At 22.9% G+C, this 14854-nt stretch overlaps 1 protein-coding gene across 2 annotated transcripts; it reads right to left on the bottom strand.

Annotated features, from left to right (window-relative positions):
- Window positions 1-892: 892 nt before the first annotated feature.
- Window positions 893-14835, bottom strand: LOC147806261 (prostamide/prostaglandin F synthase-like). Of its 2 annotated transcripts, none has more exons than XM_087169056.1 (7): window positions 14697-14835; window positions 12055-12143; window positions 10517-10721; window positions 8412-8463; window positions 7170-7233; window positions 6658-6733; window positions 893-3711 (listed from the first exon to the last, which is right to left on the bottom strand). In XM_087169056.1, the coding sequence occupies exons 3-7, from the start codon at window positions 10650-10652 to the stop codon at window positions 3620-3622; spliced, it is 420 nt and encodes a 139-aa protein (XP_087025182.1). In that variant the 5' UTR covers window positions 10653-10721; window positions 12055-12143; window positions 14697-14835; the 3' UTR covers window positions 893-3619. The 2 variants fall into 2 exon arrangements, with proteins under 2 accessions (XP_087025182.1, XP_087025183.1); XM_087169057.1 differs by lacking the exon at window positions 14697-14835 and adding an exon at window positions 14447-14618.
- Between the last annotated feature and the right edge of the window lie 19 nt (window positions 14836-14854).

Raw genomic sequence — 14854 nt, 5'->3', positions numbered from 1 at the left:
TCAAATTATACTTGCTATAATTTTATATTTAATGTTGTTTCTCTTACTCTAAATGAAAAACACAATACATTTAGTCAATCCATGTATGAGAACTTATGGTACACTTGATATATTATTTTCCATTTTATAGAAAGACTTTTTGATTCATTATAATTCTTCTATGGCAATAACTCACCTTAATTGTTTTAATAACCAATAAAAAAGCTGTTAAATCACATATAATTAAAAAGAAATCGTTTAAACATAAAATATTTGAATTCACATTGCTTTTTGTTTCTTTTCCCTTTTAAATTAAAAGTCACAATTACATAGGCAAGCCATTGAAAAAAAAAGTATAGTTTTATGAATGAAAGTAAATATATTAATTAAACATGATGCAATATGAAATTATAAAAGGCAAATAGTTCTTGTTTACATCTTTTTTTTGCAAATATTTAAAAAGACCTTTTTATCTCTTTAAATTCTTTTTTACTTATACATAAAACAAGAGCTTTGGTGTTATATTAATAAAGATCAAATTAATTTACTCTAAGTTACATTAATGAAGATTAAATATTATATTCCACTCAATAATGACTATTAAAGCAAAGAGAAAAACAAGATGTTTTAAAGATTGGTTAATTGCATGATGTTAAAATTGTACGGGTATAAATGCGTCATAATCAAATGTTATGTTCTAATTAAAGACATGGCAATAAAAACTTTTAATCTTTTACTGTAAAAACTTTAATCAATATCTTTTTGGAAACATTCCCCAGCTTTATTAATAATATAGGCTAACTTGACATTTGAAGAAAATGTGACGACGATTAATGTTTATAGCATTTTAGTGTTGTTTCTGGACTATATTTATATTGAAAGGGTAATTGTGTTAAAGTAATCAGTACAAGTAAAAAGATAAAATATTTTAATTAAAAACAAAAATTAAGTGCAGAATATCACATGGTTATAACACTGAAGATTTTCGTATATATACATGTATTAATGTTATAAAATATTTTGTTTCAATCATGTTATTTACAAAACATTGAAATTTTTAAAAAAAAAGAGCATAATTTTAATCCTTAATTTCTGCACAAAATAATCCCTATAAACCAGAACAGTTCGAACATCAGTTACTGTTCCGAATGTTTAGAACAAAAACGTCATTTAAGGCTCTTCTGGTAAGTGATAACATTTTTATTACAACAACTTTGACTATAATACATAAAATAAAAAACAACAAACAACATTAAGGTAAAACAAAATTTTATGTAAAATGAAAAGAAAGTAAAAAAGGAAAAACCATGGCAAAACCATTTAAAAAATATAAATCAAAATGACAATACTTATAAAGAAGAAACTAAATAATGCCTAGATAATGATATAAAAAAAGAACTACATTTCTAATAATACTTATGTAGAAATAACAATATAACACACATATTTATGTATTTTGAAACATACAATCATTTTTAAAACTGATTTTTTTTTTAGTTCTGCTTGCATATTTCAAAACTTATTATAATGTTAGTGTGCTCATTCTTGTTTATATGTAAGAAAGTAAAACAAAAAAGATACACGTTATCAAACAAACTATGAAAGTATTTATCTACATCAACTGTTGCCCATAGTTTTAGGGCAGCAATATCATTGACTAAACACTTTCACGATTGTTTTCTGCTTTGCTTACATTTTTAAAAATTCATAATTCAACAATTGTGAAAAACTTAACTATGGATTTCATACAGCATTTCTTAAATATGAAAAGGTTAAAAAAAATAATAATAAAAAACCATATACCGATAACCGATATCAAAACAATTCAGTAAGTATTCATTTACATCAACCATTGTCCGTATATATTTAAGGCAACAATGTCATTCACTAAAAACTTTTCAGAATGGTTAAATTCAGTTATATTAAAGTTCAGAAATTTCTGTCAGGCAAGATAGGGGACTTAAATGAAGTTATATTAATGTCAACTAATTAATTATGCCAAAAAGTTGAATGTAAACAGAATTTTTTATTCCTTATTTAAATAAAGATTATAAAAAAAATAAAAATATATGGATTTTTCATTGTCATCAACATGGATTCTGCATTGTTCATAATTTTCAAACAAAAATATAGTTTATTAAAAATTTCAAATCAAGATTAAGTAGGATCAAAATTATCTAATAAAATAAATTAGAATTATTTAAATACTTAACATATTCCATTGAAAGATTGCATTAGGAAATTAAACTTCTCACCTTTTTCCATTATTTTTTCTGATACAGATTATAATTTTTTTCTTATATGGATAATAAAAATAATTTTACAAGTTTTTATTTCACATCAACTAGTATGCATACCCATAATTTTTAGGCTATGATGCAGTCCTACAAAATTTTTTAATTAATTTCTAATTAAGTTCAGAAATTTTTGTCAGGTAGGAAAAAAGAAACAAATTTAGTCACTATAATTGTAATATTTAAATTAAAATAGAAAACAAGACTTCAGTATATTTATCATTATTGCTAACATTCCCCCACCAATTGAGCTCATAGAAAATTGAATTTAAAACAACTAATATAATGATTTTTAAAAATCCACTGTAATCTTTAAACAACAAACTTAAAAAAGTCTCCTAAAGAGCTTTTTGCATAATTTTAATTGAGTTTGCACAAGGTTTTAAAATTTATATCAGCAGGCAAAAACATAATTAAAGGCAAGATTGTTCAATTAGATTAAGTTACAATTATTTTAATATTCAAAATACTTCAATTGGAACATTTTTAATAACACTTCACCTTTCAAAGATTCAAAAGAATATTTAATAATCAAAAAAATTCAGGGCTGGCAAAATTCATGATTTTTTTTATTTTAAAAAATCAAATTTATTTGATTTAAATTGGATTTTTTATTTTATTTAAATCAGATTTTTTATATCATCATCAGATTATTTTATTTAAATCAGATCTTTTTTATTTCGAATCATTGGTTAAATATATTAACAGAACTCAAAATTGTATAACAATAATAAAGCGAAAATAGTTGAAAATTTAATTATTACAAACTAGTCAGTGAATCACAGTAATTTTTGTTCAAGCTATTCATCCTAAAATTTTAAAGACAGAGAGGCAATTTGTCAATTAGATACCTAATGAAAAATACAATAAAAAAACTTATTGTAAGGTTCTTAGGTAAGACAAGCCTTTCTTCAAAATTGGTATTCACTAATTACATATTCAATATGCTTTAAAATCACATAAAGTATTCAAATATTGAACTATAAACTAAATGGATACAATTGAGATATATTGAATGCCAACAAATTATTTTACGTACAGAAAAAGAAAAATCTTAAAGCTTCCTTCCACTTTTAGCGTTTCTCTCTTTTTTTAATTTTCACTTTATTCCATAATATAATAATTCCCTTTTCATTATTTCTTTGAATCTTTATTATTACCTTTATCATCAGTGAAACCAGACTGTTAAAATGAATCACACAAGAATTTTATAAATAATCCTAAAGGATATATTTATAAAAATATTTTTGACTTAATGATTTATTTAAAGCAAATCAATTGGTTTAAATGAATATATTTCTTAATAAAATTGCAGTTGATTTAAATTATGCCAACCCTGAAACAATTTATTCAATATTCAGGCATTTCAATATTTCTTTAGTATCAGCATGATCAGCTAATTCTTGTTGCTTATGGCTAAAGATCACCTCCTCACCTCCTAAAGCACAGGAAAAAAAAATAAGCCCATATAAGAATTATGAAAAACATTCAGTTTGTCAAAAGATTTTTAAGAAAATTGCAAATTGCACATCATTCTTAAAGTAATATAAAAAAATTCTGTGCTGAAGGCATATAGCATCACATTTTCTATTGAGGAATAATAACTATCAGGCTAAAAACTTAGCTTTATAGAAATCATTTTATAAACAAATTTTAAAAAAAAATATCATTTATGCTTTGGAAGATAAAAAGTGAAAAAAAATTTGGTTTACATAGCCATATGTCATGACATTTTCATTTTGTTCAAATGTGTTTGCAAAAGGCTTTCTGCTTTAAAGAAATATTTTTCTATTTTCTTATTAACAAATTTAAAAAAAAATATCATTTATGCTTTGGAAGATAAAAAGTGAAAAAAATTTGGTTTACATAGCCATATGTCATGACATTTTCATTTTGTTCAAATGTGTTTGCAAAAGGCTTTCTGCTTTAAAGAAATATTTTACTATTTTCTTTTTATTCTATATATATATTTAGTACAATTTATACTATTATAAAAATTTGAACTTTAAGGATATTCCTTAAAGAGTAAATTAATTTCTTGTTTCAATGATAACTAATATTTACCATTTTTCAACTTATTAACTTTAGTATTTTTCTACTCATGTTTATAATAGTAGACCGACTTTTCTATTAATAATTTCAGCTAGTAATATTAAAGGATAAAAAAAAAAGAATAAAATAGGAGTAAATTATTATCAAATTTAAAGATTTTTAACATACCACATTACATTTTTTAAACAAATAAAATAAATTGCACAATAATTAAAAAACAGAAGTTTTATCTTTTAGTTTGTCAAAGGTAGGTATATATAAGGTATTTATTGAAGAGAAATAATTTTGAAAAGTTAGAACATACCTATCTTCTACGCTAAAATATATGTAGAGAAAAAATTAAGCTATTGTCGACAGCAAGAATATTTTTATTATTTATCTTTCAAAATTTGGCAGTTTGACAAAATCCTGTTATACTTTATTATGTATGAAGTTGCAGACAATGCACTTGACTGCTAAGCAAAATATTAGAGAAAATAAAAGTTTTTACACTGGAAAAGTAAATTCACAATTTACTTGCTAATTGCCAATTTATTATTATTATTTTTTTTTTTTACAATAGTACACATAATGCAATGAATGAATTTGCATATTACATATTTTGATTTGCCTTTTTTTTAATCAACCAAAAATTAACTTAGGTGAACAAATGACCAGAAATGTGATTGCTGGAAGAAGAAATTATCAAAATTTTTTATTTTTCAAAGTGTAATATTTTTTTAGCACTTACCTTTTTCTTAATAGATAGAAGATATTTAAAAGACTGTCATTTACATGCACAATGGTAACATTTATAAATTTTAAAGAGAGAAAGAATTTTTTTTCTATACATAAATTGAAAAAAAATTACAGATTCTTTTTTTTTTGCAATAAAAAAGTGGAAAAATATTTCCCATTTTAATGCGTAGCAGCAAAATTGCTACGCATTAAAATATAAGTTTTTTTTTAAAAAAAAGAAGAGAAAAAACACCATTTTTACTGATAAACACTCGTTTATAAGTTTGCCATTTCAGAATTACTTTCAAAATTACCAACTTTATACTTTTGGGTTTTCCTCTGAAGTTCATTAATTCTAGTTGAAGTTATTATAGAACTTTTTCTTTTGAAGATTATATGAAGTTTGGTTTTTCTCTAACAAATCTGTATAGAAAAAAGTCCACATTGCATGTGAATGAGAACTTAGAAAGAAAAAAAAGAAGGAACTAGTTAGGGCAAAAAATAAATGCATTGTTAACGAAATATTGCGAAAGTAAAAAAAAATTATATTTTAGATTGGCGGTATTCAGAGAAAATTTTGCCGGAATATAAATTGATTCGAGGAAGCCTGCAAATTAAAGGAAGGTTCACATGCCTGAAATAACTTCAGAGAGCTCCGGTGAACATATAGGCTAGTGCGAATATATCAATATTAAGCTGTGATAATAATGTGGGTAAATAATTAACACATGACTTATTGGAATCTTTAGAAAGTTAGATTAATTTCATAAAGTTTTAAACTTTTTTATGCAGTTTTAAAAATTTTAGGCTTTTATCTGAAAGATTTCATTAATATTTTGTAAACTGGAAAATTTTATAAAAACTAACGCTTTTACATGTTTTAAGATTCGTTTTTTTTCCAATTCAAAATGTTGATTCACTGTAGAATTTCATTAAAGTTTTAATAGCCAATATAAAATGTGTACTTACAAAATTCTATTTATGCCTTTCCACTCAGCTGATATTTTATATTGATTTGTCAAATTACTTTTGAAAATAAAAGTCAACTGTGACATTATTAATAAAATATTTTTTGCATTGAATAAATAAATATATATATATACATATATATATATACATTAAAAAAAACATTCTAACAAACTTGTTCATTTTTTAAATAGTTAGAACAAGGATAAGTTGTTAATTAATATTCATAAGGCCCAAGTAGTAATTAAAATGATCATTGATAAAATTATTTTTCAAAACTGAATTTTGAGATTAAAATTAATGTTGCCTTTTTAATTCGACCACTCCTTTTATAAGTAAAAATAGATCAAATATGAGATTTTATGACTTGCATGCATAAAACACACGTTATGTTTATAAATGAAGATATACCTTCCCACTTTAATAATAATAATAATAAATGTTAGATATGTAGAAGATTTAAAAAATACTCAATTAAATTTTAGCTAACAAAATACTAAGTATGTTCAAACAGATTTTAAGTAAACGTTTTTTATTTATTTCTGAAAATTGTCTGCATTAGCTTTCCTCTCCGGTACTGTTATTGGCATTTATTTATAAATTAGAGTTGTTTTAATTAACCAGATAATACAAATGTACAAAAAAATACCTTTAATGACAACAAAAGTGCCACCAACTTGATAATAATCCCCCTTCAAGTCATTAGGTATATTCGCAGCTTTTGCCTAGACAGAGAAAAACACATACACATTAGATTTTTGAAAATTCAAACCTTACAAATTATGAAAAAGAAAATTAATTATCATAATTCTTTTTCCGTCTTAATTCACAAGAAATAAAATAATAATAACAATATCTATATAATAAAAATATTTTGCCTATTTATCATAAAATTATATACTAAAAACAAACAGCTAGAAATTAGATTTAAATAGCATAAAATATTTTCCTAAATGTTTATAGAAGATCATATGAAATTTCAACAATATTAGTCTGTTTTATGTTTTGTTTCACTAGATTTACAAACTATGATGAGGTGATAAGAAAATTTCAATTAAAAGAACTATCTAAATTAATTATTTCAAAAAGGTTAAGTAAAATTAAAATCACAATTTAATTTTTCTTTATTTTTCAATGCAAAAGTAAAACAAATAATCTTACTTCTGACATAGCATTTCTTGAGGATTTGTATAATAGAGCTGAACCAAGACTTAAAACACCATGTCTAGAAGAAAATACAAAATTAAATTTAATAATCAAGTAAGTATTTTCCATAACAAGAGTAATTATTTTGAATGAAAAAAATTTCGCAGAGTTAGAAAGAAAACTATTGCAAAATTGAAATAGCAGGTCTTAGAAAAATTAATAGTTCATTAAAATCACAATAAATACATAGTTCAAATGCAAAATTCATACATTATTTTATTAAATTGTAAAAGTGTATGATTTCAATAGAAACAAACATAAATAAGAGCAAACACTAGTAATTTAAGTGCTCAATTATTGTCAATTTTTGTTTATAGACACTTTTTGAAATTTTATCAGACATGCCACAACAGTTTCAGAAACAAAGATGAATTTTGTGCGATTTCCAAGCATTTTTCAATTTATAACTAAAAAAATTATTATTTAGTTATGTATAATACTATTTAAAAAAAAACACACACAATGAAATTTTACTTCACGTTATAAGACTTTTCAACTTAACTTGCTATAAAATGTCTTTAATTACTTAACTTTCAAATGAAATTCAAATCTGAAGATTTCATATTTTGATAAAAATTGTCATTTGGTTAAGCATTGCAATAATAAATAAAAGGTAAATTTTTAAAAAAAATATTTACATGATAGCAATCCTTTTGCTCAATGTTTAAAAATTTCTATGACTACTGAATTGTTAATTGGATTAAAATAATTTTAAATAAACTGTACAAAGAGATCGACAAAATTTTTTGAGAAGATTCCTAAATATTCAGAAGCAATAGACAGATAATTAAAAAAAATAAATAAATATGAGTGAATTTTGAACAAGAATCTTAACTAAAAATCTTCTTAGCTAAGTTATCTGATTTGTGAAAAAAAGAGAAAATAAAACCTTAGGTTTATTGACTATCTGAAAAAGGATTAAAAAATTTTAAAACTTCAGCCACGATCAAGATGGCAAGAAATTATATTATAAGAAAGTTCACAGTACATCTTTGACTGCCACCCCAGTAGAAAAGAAGATTAAGTCCTATCTCATTGAGAAAATTTACAAATCTATTTATAAGTGAAATTAGAAATATTTGACTTTATTAAAAAAACAAAAACAAATATTTAATTAAATTTTAAAATAAAATTTTGCATAAAAAAGTAACTCAATATAGGTCTTGATTGCTTATCTATAAGAGTAAAGATATTTACCTTTTGTATTCCAAGTCTTTGTAGCACTTTTTATCAATATCAACGAAAAGATCTGAAACATAATTGTCAATATAAAAGTATCATCAATTAGTCAAGTTGAAAGCACAATAACACAGTTAAATAGTAATGATTATAAATATACGCAACTAAATAGTAATGATTATAAGTATACACAACTAAATAGTAATGATTATAAATATATTAGTTGTCTTAAAACAATAAAATACTAGAACTAAATTAAAACAATAAAAATTTACATAAGTGGTAAATTTTTTTATGAATATCAAGTACACACCAATATAGCACTGGGTACTAGAGAGAGAGAATTTGGACGAATCTGTTACATATTGTACCAGATACTTATCAATCTAACTTATAAGAGCTAAAAGTAATTTAAAAATTGTCTTATTTTATCATTATTAGAGGTTTAAATAGTTTGATAATTTAAGGATTAAATACCATCATAAAAATAACAAAAAAAGTAACATAAGCCAAGTTTAATTTTCAATACGAAAAAATCTTGACAAACATTTTAGATTAAAGAATGGAAAAGGGACCATCTTTTAATTTATATATTTTGTCTCTTTTTATTACATGAAAATCATTTAAAAGTACTATTTTAAATTTAACTGTAGTGTTATATTATGAAAAATATGAGCCAAAATTATTTAATAAAAACATTATTTTAATAAATTATGTAAGAATAAAAAATAAACCATGTTAATGCAAATAAATAAAGCAGTATATTACTAGATCATGCTAAAAATGCAAAAGAAAAAAAATGATTAAGCATGTATAGGCATGTACAAGTGATAGCAATTAAAAAAAAAAATAAACACAGAGCAAAGGAGAAAAAAAGTGAGTCTGTATAAACTAAATTTTGGATTTTTTCCCCCCATTAAAAGAATATATATTTTTTTTCAACACTTATACAAGTAGCAAAAAAGAGAAATATTTTAAGCTGGTTGTGAATCAAACACTAATAATAATAACAAGAATTTTCCCTATTAGATTATGTTTTTAATACTTCATTGTCAAGGTCTTTTCCTTAAAAGGTTGAATTAAACAACATTAATTAATTAAAAACAATATTATCTTTTGAGGAACAAATGGCTCCATTCTTGTATGAAAATATGCTTTTCAAGTAAAGAATTTGCAAGGTCAAACTTAACAAGTTATTTACAAACAAGGAACATAAAACCTACTACATAAAAAGAATTTAAAAAAAAAATCACATCTACCATAAACAAAATTTTTTCCCCACATCTTTCTTAGATTCAAGAAAATTAAAAAAAAGTTTTAAAATATATAAATTTTGAAGTTCAAATAAACATTTTGTTTTTATAAATGAAAATGACCTATAATTAAATTACAAATTTTATTTACATTAATTATTGAACAAAAAAAAATCAGTTATAAACATCATTTTCAGCTTAAAGTGAAAAAATATTCAAACAAAATTATATTTTAAAACTAAGGAAAATTTATGTGTACATAAATCAGAAGCAAAAGTGAATAAAAAAAATTGCATTTAGAATTTATTAATGATTCTATCATATAAATTTACATTATAAGTTCATCATGAAAATTAAAAAATTCTTTTTAGATAGCTTTCCTCAAACTAAGTTCTATTTAGAGTTGAGATATTATCAGTATTATTTTGTTTATTGTACATAAAAAAATTCATAATTACACATAAATTAAAAAATGTAATAAAATAAATAAATCTATACTTAAAGAAAAGAAATTAAAACAAAAATAACTAAAAATAAAAAATGTCATATTTTTAATGAATTTAGAAGTCAAGAAACCTATAAATCCAGCGAAAAATATTAAAAAAAAAAAAAAAACCCAACCCAAAGTAAAATATAATTCAAAATTTTTACTACACATAATATATTTTTACTACAGATAATTTAATTTAATGCTTAAAACAAGATGTCTATTTATATAAAAATAATAGTTTATTGAAAAAAAAAAGCAAAATAATAATTTAAAACAATATCATTTAATTAACTAAATATTAATAACTGCTTCAAATAGATAAAGCCTTCTAAGCTGTTGAATATTTCTCAGTGCATTGATTACTTATATTTGATTTTTACCTCCAGTAAAGAATTCCCCTTTAATAAAATCCTCCACTCCTAATTCTTCCACACCAATACCAATTAGGCGGACATTTTTTGTATCAAGTTGTGGTTTTATGTCGCTCAGCTGTTTTGCAGCTAAGCGACAGAACATTCATCCAAATCGTCTGAAGAAGGTGACCACACAATCTTGATTCTCCCATAAAGATTTCATCTTTACAATCTAAGGGGAAAAAAAATGATGATTGTATTTCAAAATTAATATTTTATTCAGTTAGACAATAAAAGCTATTTTTTTTAAAATTTAAAATCATCCTTCTAAAGTAGGGATTAAACTTTGAAAAAGAGAAATAAATTATTAAACAAACATAAAAAAAATGTGAATGCAAAAATTGTACAACAAATCGCTATGATAAATTCTTTTGCTTTCTGTACCAGATAACTCATTCATAAAGAACATATATGTTTTTAATTTTTATGCTGCATTAGTTAATAAGTTTACAGGAAGAAGACAAACTTCCAACATAAATAACTCAAAGAGTTAGAAATATATATAATTACGAATTTTTCTAGAGCTAATTAAGATTTAATTGTCACTAAAAAAAGTGTTTTGTAATTTTAATCAAAAAAGTATTTAATAAATGTTTTTTTTTTTGTGGAGTCAAAGTAAAAATAAACAAGGATGTAAATGAAAAACACTCTTTTACATTCGACAAGATTGAAAATAAATAAAACAAAATAAATGTGTATTAAATAAAAAATTATAACTTTTAACGTGATAATGCTTTTTTTCAGAAAGTATTCTTCAGAAAATTATTTAAAAATTGTTAAAGTATTTCTTTAATAACTATGTTTAGATTTTATAATCAAAGTAAAAACATATTGAAGAATACTTGAGACATGTTCACATTAAGATTTATAAGAAACAATTTGTTCAAGTAAAAAGAAATGTAAAAAATAATTATTTTCATGTGTGATTTTTATTACTTTTACAAAGTATTTTTTTTTAAAGACAATTAATAAAAAAGAATCACTCTTTTTCATTAAGGTCAGTAATTTAAATTAAAAGCATTGTTAGTTCTCAGTATGGACACATTGCTATTATTATTCACTTTTTTATTAAAAGCAGATCCTTAACAGAGAACCATAAAAAAAAACAGTAGTCAAAAATGTACAATTATGACAGAGGATAAGAAAATCATAAAAGAAAATTTTAGATAAAAACTGACTATGAATTTTCAAATAAACTGAATATTATTAAATTATATATTTCATTAAAACCATATATCAAAACAAAATGTAACAGTACTTTAAATAAAATAGTTTTAATAAATATAAATTTATGCAAAATTTCTTATTTAAAAATTTGTTAAAATGAAAATGGAATAACTCAGCTAATATTAATTCAGCTATATCTTATTTTATAAAGATTTCATTTAAAAATAAAATCAATTTCTTGGATTTATAGCAAGTATAAGAGCCTGGCAATAGCATATAATTATGAGAAAATCCTTTAAAAAATAATTAACACTGATATGAATCACATTAAATCTTACCTCTCCACTAATAGGAGATTTGACAGTATTTTCTGCAATCTTTTTTGCTTCATTCATAGTTGCTCAGTTCTGCGACAATAACAAAGTTTCTGATAATGAAAAGAGATATACTTCAGTTTAATAAGCTAATTAATTTTTTATAGTTTCTAGTTATAAGCTTGCACATTTTATCTGATCTCTAAATAGGACTGGGCCATAAATCGATATGTCGCGAATGATTGATTGAACATATAGATATCGTCATGCTGATATAGCGGTTTTCCTTTCTTGCGAGCATCTGTATTATGATTTAAGCAGCTGATTTAAGAAGAAGCTAGCGATTTAATGATTTAACCCTGTTATTTGGATTTATTTTTACCTTAATTTTTGTTCTGAACTCAATCTATTAATGAAAAGAAATTATGAATAAAAAGAAAAAGAGATTCTTCATTGTTTTTTCCTGAAATAATTTTTTTCACTTTAAGCAGTACAATTTTAAGTGCGATCTTTAGCATTTAAGTAATTTATAATTTGTTATAAAAAGTGTTTTTTAAAAAATCTATTTAATACACGTAAGTATAATAATTTGATTATTTTTAAATTAATAAATCTTCAGTCATTTTCAAATATACAAAAATTTCGAAAAAGTTAATGTTATTTATTTAAAATTTTTTTTTGTTGATATTAGTTAAAATCATTAATATGTTTAAACTAAATTAAAAGTTAAGAGATGTTTTGATGCATTTTAATAATTTAACAATAGTGCTATCAAATTTAGTACTTTTTAAAAAAGTTTCTCTTTAAATTATTTCACTATTTGCTTATTTAATAATTTGTTAGATATTCAGTATTTTTTAACCAATAATTCGATTTCCATAAGTTGATATTTTATATTAAAGAAATGAAATAATAATAAAATAAAACTAACATTTATTTTTACTTATATTGCAAATAGAATTTAACCATCAGCTAATAAAACTTAACTATTTTAAATAAATAAATAAAAGAAAGTCTAATGATACTTCAAAAGCATATTCTTTTCAACAAATAATTTAAAAAGTTTTACTTAAGTAAAATTTTCTTTATTTTAATACATGTAAGTAAAATTATTGTTAGAGTTTTATTGTTATTTTTAACGCAACAAATATTAAGTTGCCTTTAATTTATAAGAAAAATTAAAAATAAACTTTAACTTTAAGACAGCGGTCTTAAGTCAATAATCCTTTTTTATTATTTTAATTGAAAAAATTAAGCAATGCTATTGAAGCTATAAAATACATTTTCTTAAAATTAACATTTTCTTTTGTTATAGATTTGTTTCTTTTTGATTGATTTAAGATTGATAAGATTCAGATTAAGATTTCAGACTCAAAAGAAATAGCTTTCGAACTTATGTTATATTACAATGTCTACCAAACAATACATAATGATATAAAATTATTTACATCTTCCAGTTTTATCCCTAACATAAATATGGAAACTGTAATTAAGTGTTATTAATAGTCTTATTGCTGATTACACCGAAACCTAATCGTTGGAACTAGTCTTACAAACCTTAGTCTGACAGCACTTTTTAAATTAAATTCTTTCAAAAATATAGCAGTTAATCTTAATTGCTTTTTTTTTTCTGAGGCAGAACGAAACATTGTTTCCATTTAAGTTTATAAAAGTCAATTATTTTTAAAATAAAATATTATTCTCAGAATATAATTAATTTTATACAAAAATTTTGTGAATGATAACTTCATCAAAAAAAACTTTTACTAAATAAAACAAACACATAAATGTACTTGTCTTGAGCTATTCTTTTATATTTAAAATAACACAAAATATATAGGAATACATGATGATGAAACTATTAATAGACTATGACATTAATCAATATAAAAAAAATTGACCTACCAAAAATGTTTATTATTATCTTAAGATTTTTTTATTATACATAATATATTTAAACAATAATAATCATGTAAGGCATCATTATCGCACTTATTCTGATGTATTACCTATCAAACCTCTTAACAAAAGTTTTAGTAAAAATCTAGCAATAAAATAACCTAATGGCAAAATTCTTAGGATTTTCAATTTAGACCACCATTTTGAAAACTACTAGTCAGGAAAGAAGATAAGAAACATGGCTTCTGTTCTATCCTGTAATTACTAAGATGAATATGATCATCAAAAACAGTTTGGTTTGGAATGAGAGTATTAACTAAAGCCAATAAAGTTAGTAAATTGCATCAGAAAAAAGCTTTTTCTATATACAATTTCAAAAAAACTCATAACATAAAAAAAGTTTTTATGAAATATAAGTGTTAAAAAAACAAACTTGGTCACCAATTGCTGTAAAAAGTGAAAAATACAAAAATGCAGAATTAGGATTTATATAGTATATGAACATAGAAAAATTTACATGTTTAAGGAGCCAGCACTAAACTAAGACGTAGAGGGTGTGCGAGTTTGATAAAGTTAAAACAATAGTCTGTGAATTCTTATATAAGAAGGGAGTAAACAAGAGACAAAAAATAAATAAAATGGGTATTCTGGGTAATACGAAAATTTCTACGTTCAAGGTTCCGAGATACGAATCAATTTTTTATTTAGAATAGCGATTGTCATTTCCCTATACAATCAGACAATATAATAAATTATCGATGTTTTACCTTGAGATACACTTATTTACTGCTTGCAGCTAAATCTTAGTTAATATTTAGTTTTTCTATTTTTTTCATCCTCTGAGGAAAAAGTACGTCTTGAACGTTTCCTGTTGCCTATTTCATTTTCCATACAGGTCACTATTCAAGTTTATTGGAACTATTTA

Source organism: Parasteatoda tepidariorum, chromosome 8 (assembly GCF_982258835.1).
Source record: "Parasteatoda tepidariorum strain Cologne lab strain chromosome 8, Ptep-v5.0, whole genome shotgun sequence".
Taxonomy (NCBI): Eukaryota; Metazoa; Arthropoda; class Arachnida; order Araneae; family Theridiidae; genus Parasteatoda; species Parasteatoda tepidariorum.
This window is presented reverse-complemented; position numbering and strand designations above follow the sequence as displayed.

What these genes read in the sequence shown, in the direction of transcription:
- LOC147806261 (XM_087169056.1), bottom strand. Translation starts at nt 10,652, where the DNA reads ATGTTCTGTCGCTTAGCTGCAAAACAGCTGAGCGACATAAAACCACAA. An exon ending in CAAGAAATGCTATGTCAGAA is followed by an intron (nt 6,734 to 7,169) that starts GTAAGATTATTT and finishes TTCTCTGTCTAG; the next exon opens with GCAAAAGCTGCGAATATACC. An exon ending in CACTTTTGTTGTCATTAAAG is followed by an intron (nt 3,712 to 6,657) that starts GTATTTTTTTGT and finishes CCTGTGCTTTAG; the next exon opens with GAGGTGAGGAGGTGATCTTT.